Here is a 20,907-nt window from a genome sequence, read left to right on the forward strand (position 1 = left end):
GGTGCAAGAATATTTGCTGATGCTACCATAGCAGGTGGGTTGGGAAAACTGCTAGCTTGGGGGGATTCACAGACTAATAGATTAACAGTAGCCACAGGCAGAGGTGAAAGTGATTCTTGCACTGCTTTTATTGTAATGAGCAGCAGCAGCCTAGAGAGCAAGCTTCTGGGGATTTCAAGAGCTGCTGGGAGTCATCATGAAACAAGTAAATACATGGGCTGTGTTAGGGTAACTAAGAGTAAGAACAGGTGCATGTATACTTGCATGTACACCAATGCTAGAAGTATAGTAAATAAATTTGAATTTGAAGTGCTGATCAAGGTATCAAAGGCAGATATTGTTGGGATATCAGAGACATGGTCCCATTTATAACAGACTGCACTAACAGAAAAGTCCAATAAACCAGCAACTCCAAATTGTTTTTATTGTTTTATGGTAGTGACCTCCAGAATGTGCTCTTCTGCTCATGCTATCACGCTTTATGAAATTTCTGTTAGAAGAGAAAAATGTGAGCTCCTGAAAACATGAGTCGACCTATAATATCACCTATTAACTTGTGAATACAGCAAATGACAACAGTGTCTCCCCGACCAATACAACTACAGTAAATGGGAAATATAGCTCTCACACATTGGACGTTTAACATTTTTTAAGCTTTGTAAACTTGTATGTATTGCTGCACAGGTCGCTACGTTCAGCTTGGTGCTGGGTTTTGCGTTCGCCTAGTGTTACTTGCAGATAAAATCACGCACGAGCCAACACGAAAATCGAGTTATACTGGCATTGTTCCTTAATATATCAGTCGTGTTGGAGCAAATTTGGGTTGAAAAAATGTGCATTATAGCAGAACTGACTGTATATGTAAATATAGTTATAATAAATTTTATTCCTGAATTGATATTGAAAAGAATGGCAATGAAGAGATGATATAGTGTTGATTTATAATCATCATTGAATAAAATAGCTATCTTCTTCACTAGCCCACTGGCAATCATGAAATCACGTTTGAGATATTGGCAGTTTATAGCACATTTTCACCTTGTTCAATAAAGATTTAATTTTAATCAAAACATAATGTGAACCTTAATCAAAAAAACTTAATTTAATTTTTCACATGCTGAACAATATTTTTTGGATTTTTTATATGTTATGTAAGTCATGCTGCTCTCATGACTATGCTGGGGCAGGCTCATCTAGTGCTGCAGTGTCCAACAGTTTTCATATACTTGCTAAACTTGTGGTGAAAATGGCAACATTTTGCCATACATGTTCATTTATAATTAATAAATTTTCTGTAGAAGGGTAAAAGAACACACACACACACACACACACACACACACGTGTGTGCGTTTTTAATTATTTATTAGTAATCAGTGGGATACTTTACAAATCTTTGCAATAATTAGTGCATGGAAATTAGGAATAGAGTCAGTTACTGTGAATCGTAACTTCGCCTACAAATTATCATCCAGAATTCATGATCTGTATTTTGATTTTATAAGAGTTAACACTGAAAAAGTTGATTTGCAGAACCATGCAGATCCAAACATCAAAAAACAGTCTTGGAATAATTAAATTTATAACTGTGAACTTATGGCTATTCAAAATTCTCAACTACATTTCCACAATCGAATTGTCTTTTAACTGAAGAGTGCTTTTGAAACATTACTGTATTGGTCTCTAAAACAGCCTTGTTAGAATCTAATTGACTCAAAAGCTCTTGAGAGAGTTTTTAATCATGGAAATTAAGCATGAATTGAAAAATAATTCTGTAATTTTCATGCAAATGTACCAATTTCTCCAGTAATTTTTATAACCATTCCACATAATGCTGCTTGTCAAAATCAAGCTGTTCTGTATGTTGTACCATCATGGCAGAAAATGTGTGAAATTTAATCAACCTTCGTATGATGCACTACAAAAGGTTTCAGTTTTGATAAATTTAAATCAAAATTGAAACCTTTTGTAGTGCATACAAAGGTTGATTAATTTTGTATTGTGCCAATGTATTGTGTATCTTGTATGTATTGTGCCAATCACAAATTAGGCTTTTGTTTCCCCTGAAGTTATAGGTTCAAATCATTCAAAGTAGGCAGTAATATCAGTCAAAATATGCAAGTTGCATTGCCATTCTCTATCCTCCAATGCTGAAAAAGTTTATTTTTTAACAAAGAAGTTTCAGACTGGTGTTAACAAAGCAGTGAACTGTTGCAAGACTTTTCCAAGACTTAACCAACATGCATTTGCAAAATATAGTACATTGATATCAGTAATTCTGCAAATTGTTGATAGTTCAGAGCGCTGCCTCGAATATAATTCACTATTTTGATAACCATGTCCATCACATCTTTCAATGCATTGTCCTCCGTCATTTGAGCACAAAGATTCTCTTGATGTAAAATGAAGTGGAATGAGACCAAAGCATTGCCATTAAAGCTATTCTCTTTTTAGTGCTGTTTCAGGAGGGCTAATAGAAGCATGCACCCAATCATCGTTGGTGCTACATCATATGATGTTACCAAAACTAGTTTCTTTAAATCTAATTTATACTGTTTAGCAACATTGCAAAATACTTTAAGCTTGTCGGTGCCATGAGTGCGGTCTTTCAATCCGTGAGCTGTAAGCTTTTCTTTATGAATTCCGAGACAAAATTAATCCAAAAAACCAGCTCTGCACAGTCTTTGATATCAGTTGACTCATCCAAAGCTCAAAACATGAGCTCATCTGTAATTCAGTACATAGTTCAGTTTCAAGATTTTGAGCCACATCTTGCAATCAATGAGCAACTGTTTGACTCATCTGTAGATTTTGAACTTTCTGCTTTGTCACTTTTTGTATTCAGTGGGTAATTTTTTAGTAAAGTTTCCATAACAGTACAGATAGTCTTTCACTAACTCACCATCTGAAAACAGGTTTTATTTTTGAGCTAAGATCCACAATTTTAGCTAAGAGTTAGCTAAAATTAGCCAAAGTTACTAACTCAGACAATGTTAGAAATTGTTTGAAATTTTGTTGTTGCTCGTTGAATTTTGACTTCAGGTGAGCTATTTCATGAACTCAAATTTGCTTACCAATAGGAAACTTGTTATTAAACTCAGTATGCGCACTTTGAAAATGCTTTTTTGAAACTGTTTTTGCACAATATACATACAGGTTTTTCATTCATTTCCATTATGGTAAATTCCAACTCCCATGCTAAATGGGAGTTGGAATTTACCATATTTGACTTTTTTTCAATCTCTTATTTGACTTTTTTCCAATCAAATAAGTGAACTTATTTGACTTTTTTCTAATCTCTTTTTTTTCTTTGCTGTATCTGCCGAATCTTTTTCATTATAAGCAAGTTACTTCTTCCAGTATGTTTTGTTGTTTCCTAAGTTACAAATCTAGTCCATATGTGAAATAAGCCAAGAATATTTTAATAAATGATCAAATACTTTTATATATACAGTGCTTACCGATATATATGTATTTGAGGCAAAATATTTGTACAACGTTCACTATGTTTAGTTCCTGATAAATGAACAAGAAACAATGCACATGACACTGCTGACAATACAATACAATGTTTTAATTTCGGAGACAGCACTTGTGCTCATTGGTCTGCCCATAATTCAAGTGCATTCCGCAATGAATGGGAATCAAGGTTGAATCTATGCCCCCATTAGATTCTGATAAGGCAAGCGTTAGTTATGCATTTAATAAAAATGAATGAAAATTAAGTTATTAATAATCTTGAAAATGCACACAAACACATAATCAAATTTCAGAAATATAAATTTGTTGTAGTGTAGGTCATCAATTCGCCACATGCTAATAACCGTTTCGCCACATGTGGCGAGTGGTAACTTTGTTGGATAATGCAGATCTAGTTTCTTATTGGAATATTGTATGTTGTTGGTTTTCTTTGCTGTCTGTGTGGAGACCACTTGCTTATTACATTCTAGTATGTCCTAACCTGTACAGCATCATACTGGTAGCAGTGAAGGGATATTATGAGTCGTGAACTTATTTGGATTGACTTAAAGAATTTTTAATAGTGAAACTGTGGCAAAAAAAAAACTTGGAAAGCAGTGTGAATTACTTCAGAGTAAACAAGAATGGTTTCCTAATGAAATAGCAAAGCTTGTGTGCAATTTAAAGTGACCACAATAGTGGGTTAAGTGGTAATTTTTGTACCTCATCAAGTAGCTGGCAATAGTTAAAAATGATATTTGCTGAATTATATCTAACCTAATAGTTTGCTTGTTAATTTCTTAGCTTCTCCATCCTCTTCTGGTCCAGGAGCCACTGTGTGATAGGCAATGTAAATAGTTGCCTTATTTGATATAATTTCCTCCATGATGACATAGTAGATTCACCATGTGCTACTCATTTGGAGTATGTTCAGATCCCATTGGAAATTAAGAGTGGAGGAATTCTCAGTCTGTTTCAGTTAAGGTTATAGTTAGCTGATCTCAGGCAGGAGTATGATTCTACCATGAGTTACTCCAGGCTTTTTCATCTCATTGCTGTTATTTGGGGTTTTTTTTTTTTAGGAGCATTAGCAACTAAGGCCATATTGCTCTGGGAATATGCAGTGGTCATTCCCTGACCTTTCCGCATCCTCCGTATTTGGTGGTTACAGGCTTGAACCCCGGTCTAATCAAGAAGCGTGTGCTACACACTGCTGCTCCTTCCCACCTGGCTACGGAGGCACCTTCATCTCATTGCAGATTGGTTCATGAACACACATTTGTATAGACATAATACATAGTGGTGCACTGTGACAGTGCTTTATGTACAATTCCTCACTCCCCCAAAACAAGAACATTTTACAGTACATAGTGTTACTTTTTTTTTTTGAAAACAAGATTAGTTGAGTTGTAATTTCAGCATTATGTTAAGCTTGGCTAGATATAGTATATTGTTGAATGGCATAAATATGTTTTAATCCTATTCAGTGATGATCTCCTATTATGCTTCTGCATAATTAATGGCTTATTGACTGTACTTGCAGTTGTTAAAATCAAGCTCACTGAACAAAAATGAAGTAGCAGCTTACTCTTCTTTTACAAATATTTTCCTTTATTGGAAACTATCCTCTTATATGGTATTATGTTTTTTTTTCATAGGTGAAAACTGCACCAAACTTCAGTTGTGTGAATGTGTTCTTCATACCTACTAGATTAGATATGAAATGTGATGGAGAAACTCTTGAAGAAAGTCTTGTGTCCTGTGCTAAGAAACTCAGGTAGGTTGCATCCAAAAGTACTTTTTGAAGTGTTCTGATTTTCAGGAAATTTTATATCTGCCTTGTTTAGAATATTTTATTGAGTTATTGCAGTGCAGTGGTTGGAGGAATCAATGGGCAATATGGTGGATGCACAAAAAAATAAAAATTCTTGTTCAGGCAGTTTTCATCATAAAGTTGCATTTCAGAGAGTTAATATTTTTTTTTGTGTTTAATTTACTAAATACATAAATAATGAATTACTATTTGTTTATTCTGTTAATCCATAAGATCTGTGAATTATGTTGTAATTTCAATTATTAAAGTATATTATGTTTGAGGTACATGCAGTATAGTGAAAACAATTACTTTTTTTATATATTATGAATTTTAATTAATAATTAATTGGTGAAAAGAATTACATTTTGCATTCATACGTTACTTCATAGAAAATGGAAAACTTCAATTTATTCACATTACTTCATCAATTCGTTCACACACTTCATTTTATTCAAATTTATTAATGTTAAAAAAAAAGGAAAAAACTTTCCTAATTTATTCCTTTTATAACTGACATTTGAGATTTTCTATTCAGTTTCCAGCATAACATACCGTATTTCCCCATGTATAAGAAGCTCCCATGTATAAGACGCACCTTAATTTTGGGGCTCAAAATTTGAAAAAAAAATGTATTACATAAAGATTGAACTCAAGTTTTATTCATCATAAAATTCATACAACTCCTCATTACTTTAATTCAGCACTGTAAGAAAATCTTTTCTGAGCCATTTCTGGGCAGAACGTGGCAAAACGTAACCTAATATACTGGTAACAAGTGTGAAACAATGAGTGCAACGACAACAAGCACGAAAAAAAACTTAAATATAAATTTCTAGTTTAAAGTAGAAAGGTTAAATAATTTGCTTTGTTTAAAATTTTCTGGATTTGTTTCAGAGAATTCCACGGTGTTCAGTAGTCTGTCATGGCATGAAATAAGAATAGAAAGGCACTGAAACTAATTGGCTAACAGGATCACAGGCTCTGGAGCTACTGACAGGAACTTCCTCTGGTCATGTGGTCATTTTTGTTCTTCTAATCAACACAAAAAATTAGTGAATACCATATTAGTTTTCAATTCCACTTTGCATGTAACTCATCTTCTCACCAGTCTTTACTGTTCCTTGTATTCCTAACCTCAGCTAGTAATTACCAGGCTAGTAAGATCTTAACATCTCCAAAATTTCACAAGCAGGAGAAAAATTAAACAAAACTGATTTTCCCCCAGCTTTAACCCTCTCCCCACCATCAGGTAATCTCAGTCTATACAGGCTAGACTGAGAACATCAAGCCATATATGTGGAGCAGTTTGTTGCTTTGAAGAACTGCAAAACACACCACTAACGTTGTTAAAATTAAGTTGCAATTTCAAGGTGTTTTACACAGATCTGTTCAGAACAATCAAAAATATAAAGATTTTATATTTATGTTGTATAGAATAAAACAGAACTTATTGGTTAATAATTTAACATTACTAATTAAGTAAATAAAAATTGCTGCTATATGATTAAGTTACAAATTTCATATCTATATATTTTTCTGCTACACAGTTTTGTTAATGTTATGTCTGTGAAAAGTTTAGGTACAGTTGAGACTGTTTTGCTTTCCTCTCTATAGAGCACAGTTGACTAGTGAGCATCTGTTGGGAATAGTGCCACCTATTTACTTTGTTAAAGATGAAGCCCAAATCAGAGCCACAGAAGTAGAAAGGCTTCTAGCAATAGCTGATTTTGGACCAGATAGTGAGGATGTGTGTTCCAGTGAGCACAAGGAATTAGAAATTATACCCAATGAAAGTCCTCTCAAACTACAAGTAAGGTTTATACTTTTTATTTTTTCTATTTCAGGTTTATCGTTTTTCAGGTTTTTGAGGACTTAATACTTACTCTACTTCTCAAGAATAACAGCATGATTTTGATGGTTAAAAATGATTAATCCACACACTTCTACTATAGATTCTCCAGCCCATGGTTTCCTAGATGTAGATGAAATAATGGATAGTATAGTAGAAATAGTTCTTATAATGAAGTTTAAGTTAGGACTTGGGAGTTCAGCAGATGTTGCTGAACAGCTGATCATGTATGGCAGGCAGATCCAGACAGGAAGCAAGTTTTCTGTTCTTAGCTTGTTGAAAATATAGTTTAGATTGATTAATAACACTATCCAACAATTTAAACTTTTTTTTTTGGTAACATGAACGAAATCAACTTATTTTGACTAAATCACATGTAAAATGAAAATGACGGTAGAAAGTTTGTAGCACGTCACATTTTCATGTTATGGCTTAGTGCTCCTTTTTTTTTTCCAAAAATTGTGAATTTTGACTTATCTAAATACGTGACTACTTTTCTTGTAAATTAATTGCTTGAAATAGAAATGACGACCAATAAACATTCCAAATGGATAAAAAATAACATAGTTAAACTTTATAAATGCCTATTTGGATTTAAGTAAGCAATTAATTCACAAAAGTGGAAGCAAAAATAGGAAATCGTACTATGTACAGTTATTTTTTTTCTCTTATGAGCAGAATGGTCCTCCCTTATCAGAAACCAGCAATAGTCACTCATCTTTGCTGGATCCCATTGCCCTTGATACCTCTGCTCCATAGTGTGGATATCTTGGTGGAATCATTCCCTCTGTTTGTCACTGACAGATCCCAAGTTGTCGGGAAAAAAGTCCAGGTGCGAATGTAGGAAGTGTATCTTCAGCAACATTCGGCATCCGAACTTTTGATAGTTATGCAACAATTCGTCTATCAACTCTTTATAGTTCTCTACTTTTTTTATTCCCTGAAACCCACTAACAAAAACTCTGAAGGATTTCCATGCAGATATTTCAGTGATTTTAAGTTTAGTTTCAGAGATTTCATCCTTTAAAAGCCTAATTTGTGGGCCTATGAATATACCTTCCTTCAACTTTGCATCACTGATTTTTGGAAACTGGCTTTTTAAGTACTCGAAACACTTACTATTTTTGTCCAGAGCTTTTACAAAATTTTTCATGAGACCTAATGGGCAGGAGAAGCACCATTTCAGGTTTCACTAAAGGTGTGCATTTGATGTTGAGTTCCCCAGGAACGTATATTCTTCTCTGATGGGCCATTCCTTCACAATATAATGATGTTCTTCTGCTCAATAGATCTGTAGTCCAAGCAACAGAGTGATTACTTTTAAATCACCACAGATTTTCCAACAATATTTCTTATAGTTTAAGGCATTTAATAGCAATGACATGCTATCATAGGTTTCTTTCATAGCCACTGGGACCGACTGATATTACCATTGTGTAGCAAAACTGCTTTTAAACCAAGTTTAGAAGAATCGATGAATAATCTCCATTCTTCAGGATTGCATTCAAATCCTATTTCATCCATCAATCCATTCCCATCTTTGCAGACACAAAGAGACCCTTCCATTTGATAATAACCCACAAACTTTTCATTTCGTTTTCTAAACACGGAAATCCTCGTGGTTTTTGCCAGCAAATTCCACTGTTGCAACCTAGATCCTAATAGCTCAGCCTTTTGCTTTGAAAGATTTAAATCCCTAACCAAATCATGGGGAGACTGTACATCCATTCAGTCAGATTTCTTCTTCTTCTTCTTTGGTCCTTAGCTGGCAGCTGGGGGAGGCGGTTGGCCACGCAACCAGTATGCTGCTGTAGGTGCCGCAGGGTTTCGGACTTGCTCTGTGATGTTCTTCTATACTTTACGATCCAGTCAGATTTACATAGTGCATTATACAGTAGTGTCCACCTTTTATCCTGATCACCCACGTGACAACCAAAATAAAAATAATAAGCTTGTTTCACTTTGTCTGTGATTGATCGACGGTTTGATTTCACTGTAAATTTTCTACAAACATAGTGAAAACTGTTTGGCAAATTAATGCACACATGCTGTTTTCGCTCCATTTCACAAGTTTTCACAAGACTAAAACGGAATTTTAAAACACCACAACCTACCAACTAGATCTTGCAAATTTAAGATCTAGTGGTAGTTGTGGTGTGGCATTTAAGGGCTAAAAACAGCTTGTAAACAAGTCGTCTTTCATAGAGCATCTGGCCACTGGAAATATTGTAGGGTCCAAACGTGCTACCGCATAATAAGGATTATAGCAATATAACTCAGAGCAGCCACTCCTCAGGACCATAAAACTGTAAAAAGGTATTAGTATACCATTAAACAACATAGATAGGGCTCTTTTTTGATAAATAAATTCGACTGGGAATGGTACAGAGTGTGTGATGTTGGACGATTTTTGACTTTGAAGCTATTTTACGTTTGTTGAAACTGTTTTTGCATTTTTCTAAACAAAATGTGATGTGATAGAAACTTTTAACTGTCATATTTATAATCAGCACATACAAAAAATGCTTACTTTCATCCATGTTAGCAAAACCTTGTTGACCAGTGTAATTGCTTTACAATTGTTGTGAGCTTTAGCATAGGCAGAAAACGAACCTGGAGATTTTGATGTGAGCCAATGGTGATATGCAACATTTTTTTTTTTTTTTATTGAAGAGCCTTAGCACACTTATTGAAACCCAAGGTTTAGATAAAGGACGTTAAAACAGTAATACAAACAAGAAAAAAAAAAGGAAATCTTGCAGATTATCCCATTTTGCAATCTTGTAATACTAAACGTGAAGCTGAGAATGGCCACGTTGTTTGGCATTACAAACAGCGTGAAGCTTGAGAATGGCTATGAGAGAAAGGTCTCCATTGGAGAAGAGACCATCATCAAATTGTGATCTGGGGTGTCTAGAGGACCACTCACCTCTAGTACTTGGGTAGTTCACCTCTAGGGTGGTTGGTGAGGATAAAGATCAAGGGTGTGTGGTTAGGACTGTTTGGTATTCCGGTAGGTAAAGGAACAATCTGTGAGAGGCCATTAGTAATTGTAAAGTTGTTAGACGTTGACCAGCTAGGTCTGTGTAACTAGAAAACCCAAGCCAGCTAGAGTTGTGAACATTAAAATCACCACTGAAAATGAACTCAGTGTTAGGAAGGTTGGACTGGGGAAAGTAGTTTCAAAGAAAGGAAGTCAAAGAGTTGTGATTAGTGCAGTTGGGAGAATGATAGGGGCAGGCAGTTGAATTTGGCAGAATGAGGTAGAAATAAAATGTTTTAAGCATTTAACTCCCCCTTTCCCTTGCTTGTACTACTGAAATAATCTAATAATAATAATGTTCTATTATCTTTAATAAACTCAAAACTATTTTAAAAATCTTCTCCTTAATAAATAGTAAATTGAAGTTTATTTAATGAATTTCACTTCCAAAAAGTGTAACATATTTTTGTGTGGAAATTTACAATTTGCTATATGAGTAATTACAGATAATTATATAAAATAGAAAATAATGTATGGAGCAGTGAAGAGGTGTGTGTATATATATATATATATATATATACACACACACATAAGAAATAAATTTAAATTAGCAGTTTGTATATGCATGGGTAATGCACACAAAAATAATTTTTTACTACTAAGGTAGTTTTAATGCATCGTTTTAATTATATCTCATATTGTGAATACCTTCACAACAAGTTGCCATGGTATTGCACTACCTCGAATAAGTAAAGCTTCACCTATGGAGAAGACTATTGGACTGTTGTTACTTATTCTCGGCAGATACCACCAATACCACCACCCAGATGGCAAATTTTCAAGGCTTTTGGGCCTCCTCTTTGGTGGGTGGGTACCCTTTTGTTGCAGTAGTTCAGTTATGAAGTATAACTCCACAATATGAGAGATGCCTGATGGTGTATGTGTGGTTTTTTTTAATCTAAAAGATGTTTCTTGGCTAAATGCCTAAGAGTATGAAGGAGCCAAAAAGCCTTGGAACAGTGCCAAGAATAAGGAACAGTACTATTATACTACCTCAAATAAGCGTTATTTATTTGAGGTAGTGCAATACCATGGCAACTTGTTGTGAAAGGTATTAACAATATGAGATATAATTAAAATGATGCATTAAACTACCTTGGTAGTAGAAATGTGTGTGCATTATCCATGCATAAACAAACTCCATACTCTTAGGCATTTAGCCAAGAAATATCTTTTTAAATTAAATAAAATAGTATGGCAAACATCAGTGGCTTCAAAGCTTTACCTACTATATACTTCCAAAACAATTAGAATATGCAAATTAAGAATTAAAAATATACCTGCTGGATGCCAAGCCAAGTAAGAAGTGTAAACAATAGTAACTTAACTAGAACAACAATCCAGCGTGTCCCGCTTTTTTTTTGTCAAGAGGAAGGAGTTCCCCAAGGCTGTCCTCAATGTTACGCTGTTTGCAGTCAAAGTTAACTCCATTACAACACAGCTTCCTCCTTCAATAAATAGTGCATTGTATTGATGATTTTAGTATTTTTTGTCACTCCTGTAGCATGAGAGTCATTGAACGACAATTGCAACAAGCAGTCAATCATCTTAGTTCCTGGGCTTAGGTTTTATGCCCAAAAGACCGTTTGTTTGCATTTCTGCTGCAAACGGAATCTACATCCTGACCCAGAACTCCTATTTGCTTTTGTCATATCTCTTCCTGTAGCCATAGATTCCCACGCATTTCAAAACATAAGTTTACCATTTAACAGTGTGATATTTCGAGACTTGGACAGAATCCAATTCCTGTAGTAGTAGAAACAAAATTTTGGGACTCATCTTTGATCAAAAGCTGACATTCCTACACCATATCCGTCAGCTTAGAGCAAAATGTGCGAGGGGTTTGAACATGCTCAGTGCTATCTCCTCCAACTTTTGGGGAGCAGATAGAAGCACATTGTTGTGGCTATACTGAGCACTCATTTGCTCTAAACTTGACTATGGTTCTGCTAGAAATTCTGTACTCCGATGGCTTGATCCAATCCACCATAGGGGCATTTCGTACTTTGCCTGTCTAAAGTCTATACGTTGAAGCCAATGAACCACCATTGATGCTTCGATGTCAGCAATTGTTGTTACAATATGCCATAAAAATAAAATCCCTGCCTGACCATCCGACATGGACATCTGTGTATATGCCACAGTGGGAAAATCTATATAATACGTGTAAAACTGTCAGTCGGCCCTTTGGTATCAGGATTCAAGATCTGGTTCATGATGTTAGCTTCATGTTGGATAATATATCCACGTCAGCCAAGCAAGTCCTTCCTCCTTGGAATATACGATCTCCAACTTGTGACTTCACTTTTAAGAGCTGGCTGAAAGCTAACACATCGCCATGTATATATCGGCAACTCTTTGCAGCACACCTTGTCGAATACCCTGACTTCTTGCCGGTTTATACAGATGGCTCGAAGTCTGTAGAGTTTGTGGGATCTGCCTGTGTTTTTCCAAGCAAAACAATCTGCAATCGTATTCCGTGTGAATGTAGCATGTACACTGCAGAGCTACATGCAATAGAACTGGCCTTGGCTCATATAAAAACCCACCAGTACCAAAAGGTGCATTCTATTTACGGACTCCCTAAGCATATTACAGGCCTTATCTAACGTGAGAACCCCTTATCCAGTATTATGTCGGGTGCAGTAAATATTATACTCCCTTTCAGAGTTAAACTTTGATATTCGCTTTTTCTGGATCCCTAGCCATGTTGGTATCAGAGGAAATAACTTGGCTGATGCAGCAGCAAAATCAGCAACACCACAGTCGCATCTGCTTGTCAGTCCCCTGTACAGACTGCAAGCAACTAATCTACAAAAAATTATATGCATGTTGGCAAGAAACTTGGAATGGATGCCCTACCAACAAGCTAAATGAAATTAATTAATAATGCCTGTAATAATGCATTGACATTCATGGTTCGCTTGGAGGAAGTAGTTCTTGCTCGGCTACGCATAGGACATTCTCACCTGACGCATTCGTATTTGCTGAGGGCTGATGAGTGTCCTGTGTGTAGACATTGTAAAGTAAACTTAACTATTCATCATATTTTAGTGGAATATACTTTTTTAGTAATGAACGCCGTTTGTTTTAGCCATCTGTCTGAGCCTTATACACTCAGGAAGATTTTATCGGACAATGACAATGTGTCAGATGTATTCAGGTATTTACAATTGATTAATTTATATAGATTTATTTAGATTGCTTTAATGTTTAATATATTATAAATGTTTTATGCCATATATTTGTTTATAATATATTAACTAGATATGTTATTTTATATTTTTATATTTTATTACCTCAGACTTGGCGCACAATAGTCCTAGATGCTGATGTTCCATAAAACTCCTAATAACCAACCAACCTATGTCCGTGTTGTGGTGCAGACATTAACTTTTCATTTATTTTAATTTCTTGCCAATTATCTGTCTCTTTTTCATATCTTACCTGGTCACCTCATCCTACCATATATCGCTACATTCCTTATCCATTCAGTCGAGTTCACTTCTGGTGTATACCGTAGGTTCAATAAGATTAAACAAAAATATCCTTTGCACTGTTTACATACTACACACACACACACACACACACACACACACACACACACACACACACACACACACACACACACACACACACACACACACACAGTATGGCTGTAGGGTACATTTTGCTAATGCAGTGTTCCTGATCCATAATCAACATTATCTTCCTTTTTGTACTGTTACTCTCCACCCTCCACGATTACTTAGCTTCTTAATGCTATTATTCTTTTATTATTATATATATATAGACAAATGTATATTTTCAGTGTATTGGGTAGGGATGCTGACCTGTCAATTGTAATTATCATGGAAAAAATTGAGAATGCCAGCAAGGTAAAAGAGATAACCTGAAATTAAATTAGATTAACATAAAAATAATAATGATAATAACGATGGTACCTAAAGTAGTGGGTCCTAGGCTGCCGACCCTCTGAAGAACTACTTCAGAGGGTTGGCAGCCAAAACCGTAGGAGCCACCGCAATAAGCAGGGTCTGTTTCTGTTATGATGTATACATGCGAAACGTATACAGCATAGCTGACCCAACAGAGATCAAAAGGAAGGAATAAAATTTAAACATAAATAAAAATAAGTATATAAATATAAAATAGTTAAAAAGCTAAAATTGAAATAAAATTAATATTTCATTATTTTTATTATTATTTAACTATTATTTTTATTTCAATTTTTCTTTCTTTTTACATTTCCTCAATAACAATACCAATAATGACTTAAAACACGAGGCATTTGTCCAGGGACCGACTATGGCACGGGTTTAGCAACCCCGGACAGCCCAAGCACAACTATATTCCCCTTCTCCTTCTTCCAATTGCTTTCTACTGTCCTTAATTACTACAACTTATTTCTTGTGTACGATTAGGCTGGCCGAAAACAATATTTAGATGCTATTCCTCTGCTATCGCCCCTTTTTTCTTCTTAAGCAAAGTTTAGTCTTTTCTACACTACCTTGTTAGTCGTTGATTCTCCCTTTGCCTCATCTGTTTAATTGCTTACTTCCTCGTCACACAGGTACGGTTCACTTTGACAATTTCACACCTTCTCCCCGCCTCACTCGGGGTTACTTCAACTGATATAAATATACTGTACACTATAAGCTGAGAACTATCGACTTTCATCTTTGGATCTCCGATGTTGCTCTGTAACCACCACACGCAGCTAATTTCACCGATTCCAGTCCAAGCACACAGTAAGTTGGCTTTAACTTGACTTTATTCTGTCTTTCTGAATTCAAACTTTCATTCATTTCTCCTATATAATATCTGTGTAGAAACACCATAGTTTACCTATAAATTTGAATGTGTGTAGTGTAAAGGCATCGTTTTAATTGTATCTCATGTTGCAAGTGCCTTCTCAACGAGATAGATGGTTTTGCACTACTTTGAATAAATATCAGTAGTCTTCTCTACTAGAAGCATTATTTATTCGAAGTAGTGCAATACCAGCTATCTCGTTGTGAAAGCACCCACAATATGAGATACAATTAAAACGCCTTTAGATTACACATGTAGTTCAAATTTATGGGTAAACTATGGTGTTTCTACACCGATATCATAAACCCATAAGAAATTATGCATTGTGCATTTCGTCTTCTAATTCATTTCTCCTTTAACAAGATTTATTGGCATTATTTTAGCTTTTTAACTGTATTTTATATTTATAAACTTATTTTTATTTATGTTTGTATTTTATTCCTTCCTTTTGTACTGTTGGCTATGATGTATATATTTCGCACGTATACATAACAGAAACAGAGACCCTGCTTATTGCAGTGGCTCCTACGGTTTTCGCTGCTGATCCTCTGAAGTAGTAGTTAAAGCCCTAGGACCCATTACTTTAGGTACCATCGTTATTATCATTTTTATGTTAATCTAATTTAATTTTGTGTTCTCTTTTACCTTGCTGGCATTCTCAATTTTTTCCATGGTAATTACAGTTTACAGGTCAGCACCCCTACCCAATACACTGAAAACATACATTTGTCTATATTTCATTATGGTTGCCGGGTATCTCTACTATTATGACTAGTAGTGCCCTGGATCCATAACTTAGTTTAATAATTATAATATAATACTTTTTCTTGCTCGCTTAGTTGTTCAGTAATGTGATTATATCCTATTATTTTTATCAATATTATATATATATATTGTTAAATATAAGAGAAATTTTCACACCTTACTATAGGAATGCTCTTCAACACACTCACCCCCAACTTATCCAGTTAATCCATTATGACAAAAAGGTTAAAGTTAGTAATGCGATATTATCCATACATACGGTTTTATTAAAAAAAACTAATCTTGTGTTCAATTCCCATTATCTGTCAACTACTAAGTCTCTCAATCATAGACCTGGAATCAAAGACAATTGTCAAATTTTCCTCATTATTTTTAGTTAAACTTCTTTATAAGTGACTAAGTTATTTTGGTTGAAATCCATGCTCACAAAAAGTAAAATGACAAACCTAAAAACATCCACTCTCTTATAAACCAAATTTAATACTACCCCATGTCAAGGTTATTTTTGTTAACCAATTTGAATACCACTATTCACACATGCATAAATATATATGTGTATATTTTATTTTTATTCAATAGTTTCCAAACTACTGAGATCTACTGGGTCCGTAGATCTCAGTAGTTTGGGAACCACTGGTGTAGGGCAACTGGTGTGAGGCTGTTTGTGTAGGGTGCCCTACACAAACAGCTTCAAAATCTTGAATATCCCACATCAATTCTTTAAATACTGATTTTCAGGTTAATTCTCTAATGAGCTAAGATAACAGTTAATTAATCTTTTTAAACTCAGTCATATATCTTTCAAAAAAGTGTACTGCTCCCTTGCTTATCTTTGATGACACTCATATTTCTAGACAAGATAATAAATCTTTATTAGGGATCACTGACTTCTATTCTCTCTTGCTATAAGTGCACCGTACTTATTGCTTCTGCATCTAAAAAATTGGGTTTTCTCTTTTGCTATCAGTGGGTGGTGCCGCTAAAACCTCTCTCAGGCTTCTAGGCTCCATTCAAAGAGGACAGTCAAGTCAATTGATAACCCATCTCTTAGTTTCTCTACTCTCCGTCACATGCTTTTTCTATAAATACTTTCATGGACATCTATAATTCCTGCTCTCTTCCAAAGGTCCAAACATGTGCCACAACCAGTTAGCATCCATGTCTGTCCAACATCAAACTCAGAACAAACTTTTCTTCTTCATTTATCTCTTCAACTTCTGTTTTCTGGAACAACCTTCCTTTATATTTCCTGAAAATGATAATCTACAGAAATTCAAATCCAATGTGGAGACGTATCTTCTGTCTTATCTTCAACTCACCCACCGTCAGTGGTGGGCTTGTGAGAGCCAGTTTTTTTTTTTTTTGAAAATTTACGAGCCCATTGTTGAAACAATCATTTATTTTACAAATGAAATCCTGAATTCAATTATTGTGTCCAGAGCCAGAACTACAGTGGAACCCCATCCCCAGCATTTTAATGGTGCAATCGACCAGTTATGTTTAAATTGCTTTATTTTTGATTTAATTACAGTTGGACTTCTGTTAATTATAGATGGACAAATTTCTTTATAGTGAATTTTTTTGAATTTCTCCTGGTAATTACATTTAAAATGGTTTCCATAGGATGAACGGATTACAGGAGACCACTTTGTATGCATTGTTTCCACCTCTGGCCTTTAGGCAAGTAGAAAGTGTGAATTAAGGGTTAAAGGGATTACCGTTGTGTAATGCTAGTGATGCCTGTGAAACCTATGCAGCCACCTATCCCACTTACTGAGAAATTGTGCTAGTCAATATGCTTTCCACAGCCAGTCAGAAGATTAAGGCATATTCCTAATGCAGATTTTTTTGATTTAAATTCACCCTGGCAAACTTCGGAACGATGTTGTTTTGAAGGCACTATTTTAGGAAAGAAATGTGGTAACTTTGGACCGAGTACCTTAATGTAGATTTAATGTAATTTTGTACCAAGCCATTCAAAAAAATCTCCCATAATTGTGTGTATCGATTGTATAGTACTGGAGAGACAGGAAGTGAATGAAATAGTCAATAAGAGTTTAAAAAAGTAATTAGATAGTATGAATCAGAGCTGTAATACTCAATATAGTACATGGAACACTTCCGTATGATACTCTCCAGAAATTAAAACGGAAAAAACGAAAAAATCGACAACTTACCGGTACATTAAAGTAAAAATATAAATAATTAAAAAATCAAATTAACGCAATTAAAAGAATCTAACAAAAATATTCAAAACGATTTTCCTTCCTAAAGCTGACAACGCTTTTCGACCGTATGTCGTGATCACAGGAATGAAAATTACCGAATCGGGTTAAACCTGCAACTTAAATAGTGATTATATGTCTTCGCGCATGCGCGTAAAGGTCCACACATCGGAGATCAAATATGGCCGCCGAACATTAACAGAATTCTCGTGTAATTTAATTTCAACGGTTTCTGCAATTAATAGTCACGTATAATTACGTTGAATGTTAAGTATTTTGGCCTCGTTAAATAAAAAAGTGTGTTTTTCATTAATGGCATGAAAAGCTAATTCTGACGCTGCTGAACGAGAAGCACGAACTGAGGCTTCGTGTTGATTTACACGAATATTAAGAGAAAACCGCGTCGAACCTTGGTAAGACGAGTCGCAATCACTGCAAGAAATGTATACCAGATCATTAATTTGTGTTGCGAACGCGGAAAGAACTGAGCGATTGTTCAGTATAGTGTGTAACTTCCGTATAGGCCTAGCTATAATTTTAAATTCGGTATCTTTAAAGAATCTGTTAAGCTGTTTGTGCCACTGTTCAACATATGGGACAGAAATAAAGTATTTTTTGCTATTACTATTGTTGATTGGTGTAGTATTTTGTATCCTATCCTTAGCTTGTACCCTAATTCGATTTATTGTGGTAATGGAATAACCCCTGTTTAAGAATCTGCTAGTTAATATTTGTATTTCTGGGTCCAAAGCAGAATCCGTCGTTGAATATTTACAGGCAATTTAGAAATTGATTAAAGATAATCGATCTTTTTTAGGTGAACGGGTGATAGCTATTATAATGTAGAAGCATACTGGTGTTTGTGGGTTTTCGATAGATGCTAAATTGTATTTTATTCGAGTCTCGGGTAAGCGTGAAATTTAGAAAGTTTAGTGACTTTATATCCGTATCTTCCCTTTCCAATGTAAATTTGAGTCTAGAATGAATATTATTAAACGAATGTAAAATGTCTTGGATAGTACTACTATCGGTAATAACTAGAACATCGTCTAAATAACCTCCCATAGTACGTGATATGGGGACGAAAAGGTGTCAAATGTATCTGCTCAATCGTTGAGAGATAGATCTCTGACATTAAGCCACTCAGGCTCAAACCCATTGGTAATCCAAAAATTTGTTTGTACACCTTGTCTCGAAAGGTGATGTACAGATTCTTAACAGATTCTTTAAAGATACCGAATTTAAAATTATAGCTAGGCCTATACGGAAGTCACACACTATACTGAACAATTGCTCGGTTCTTTCCGCGTTCGCAACACAAATTAATGATCTGGTATACATTTCTTGTGGTGATTGTGACTCGTCTTACCAAGGTTCAATGCGGTTTTCGCTTAATATTCGTGTAAATCAACACGAAGCCTCAGTTCGTGCTTCTCGTTCAGCAGCGTCAGAATTAGCCTTTCATGGCATTAAAGAAAAACACACTTTTTTATTTAACGAGGCCAAAATACTAAACGTTCAACGTAATTATACGCGACTATTAATTGCAGAAACCGTTGAAATTAAATTACACAAGAATTCTGTTAATGTTCGGCGGCCATATTTGATCTCCGATGCGTGGACCTGCATGCGCGAAGACATAATCACTATTTAAGTTGCAGGTTTAACCCGATTCGGTAATTTTCATTCCTGTGATCATGACATACGGTCGAAAAGCGTTGTCAGCTTTAGGAAGGAAAATCGTTTTGAATATTTTCGTTAGATTCTTTTAATTGCGTTAATTTGATTTTGAATTGTGTTAAATTGATTATTTAATTATTTATATTTTTACTTTAATGTACAGGTAAGTTGTTGATTTTTTTCATTTTTTCCGTTTTAATTTCTGGAGAGTATCATACAGAAGTGTTCTACGTACTATATTGAGGTAAACTCCTCTTATTATTTTACTAATACTTGGATCTTAGAAAGGCTTTTGATACTGTTGCACATGGAAGACTGCTGCACAAATTGGAGCAGTGTGCCATTGGAGGCAAATTGCTGCTATGGATAAAGGGGTGGTTGAGGAGGAGAAGACAGAGAGTGGTAATCAATGGACACTGCTCATCGTGGACTGATGTTATTAGTGGGGTCCCTTAGGGTTCAGTATTGAGTCCATTATTGTTTTCTGTATTTATAAATGATATTGATGATGGTATATCAAGCTTAATGTCCAAGTTTGCAGACGATACAAAGGTTGGCAGGGTTGTCAAGGACACTATGCTACTGCAACAGGATCTGGAAAGGTTGAGCAGATGGGCTGAGAGGTGGCAAATAAAGTTTAACATTGACAAATGTAAAGTACTACATATGGGGAAACAGCAACCCCAGAGCAACGTATCAATCAGTGGTACTACACTGACAGTGCTAGAGAATGAAAGGGACCTGGGGGGTGGTTGTGCAGGCAGATATGAAGTTTTCTGAGCAGTGCAGACGGGCTGCAAGAGTAGCTCATGGTGTATTGTCAATGATATACAGGAATTTTTCTAGCAGGGATAAGGAGGTGATTATTCCCTTGTATAAGGCAATGGTCAGGCCACACCTAGAGTACTGTATACAGGTCTGGAGGCCTCATTTCAAGAAGGATGTAGAGATGCTGGAACGAGTACAGAGAAGGGCAACAAGATTGGTGAATGGAACAAAGGGGTGCTCTTACGAAAAAAGGCTTAAGCTTTGCAAATTACAGTGTCTGGAGACTAGGCACCAGCGAGGTGATCTGATAGAGGTGTATAAAGCCTTGAATGGTTTGAACATGCTCAATGCTGATGGGATTCTTCCTCTTGCTCAGAATAATCACCTGAGAGGGCATAAATTCAAATTGAGAAAAGACAGATGTAGGATAGACGTGAGGAAATTTGCCTTTGGCCAGCGGGTGGTTGGTTGGTGGAACAGACTTCCATCC

At 35.4% G+C, this 20,907-nt stretch overlaps 1 protein-coding gene across 2 annotated transcripts in view; it reads left to right on the forward strand.

The window, feature by feature from the left end:
- LOC150080636 (uncharacterized) overlaps nt 1-20,907 on the forward strand; it is a 76,527-nt gene that overhangs the window by 51,982 nt on the left and 3,638 nt on the right. For both annotated transcript variants that reach the window (XM_090381224.1, XM_090381225.1), the window contains exons 4-5: nt 5,115-5,233; nt 6,887-7,082. In XM_090381224.1, the coding sequence (XP_090237350.1) occupies nt 5,115-5,233; nt 6,887-7,082 (315 nt within the window). The remainder of the gene's footprint in view (nt 1-5,114; nt 5,234-6,886; nt 7,083-20,907) is intronic.

This window comes from Mastigoproctus giganteus, chromosome 9 (genome assembly GCF_048544385.1).
Source record: "Mastigoproctus giganteus isolate SK-2022 chromosome 9, ASM4854438v1, whole genome shotgun sequence".
NCBI classification, from domain to species: domain Eukaryota; kingdom Metazoa; phylum Arthropoda; class Arachnida; order Uropygi; family Thelyphonidae; genus Mastigoproctus; species Mastigoproctus giganteus.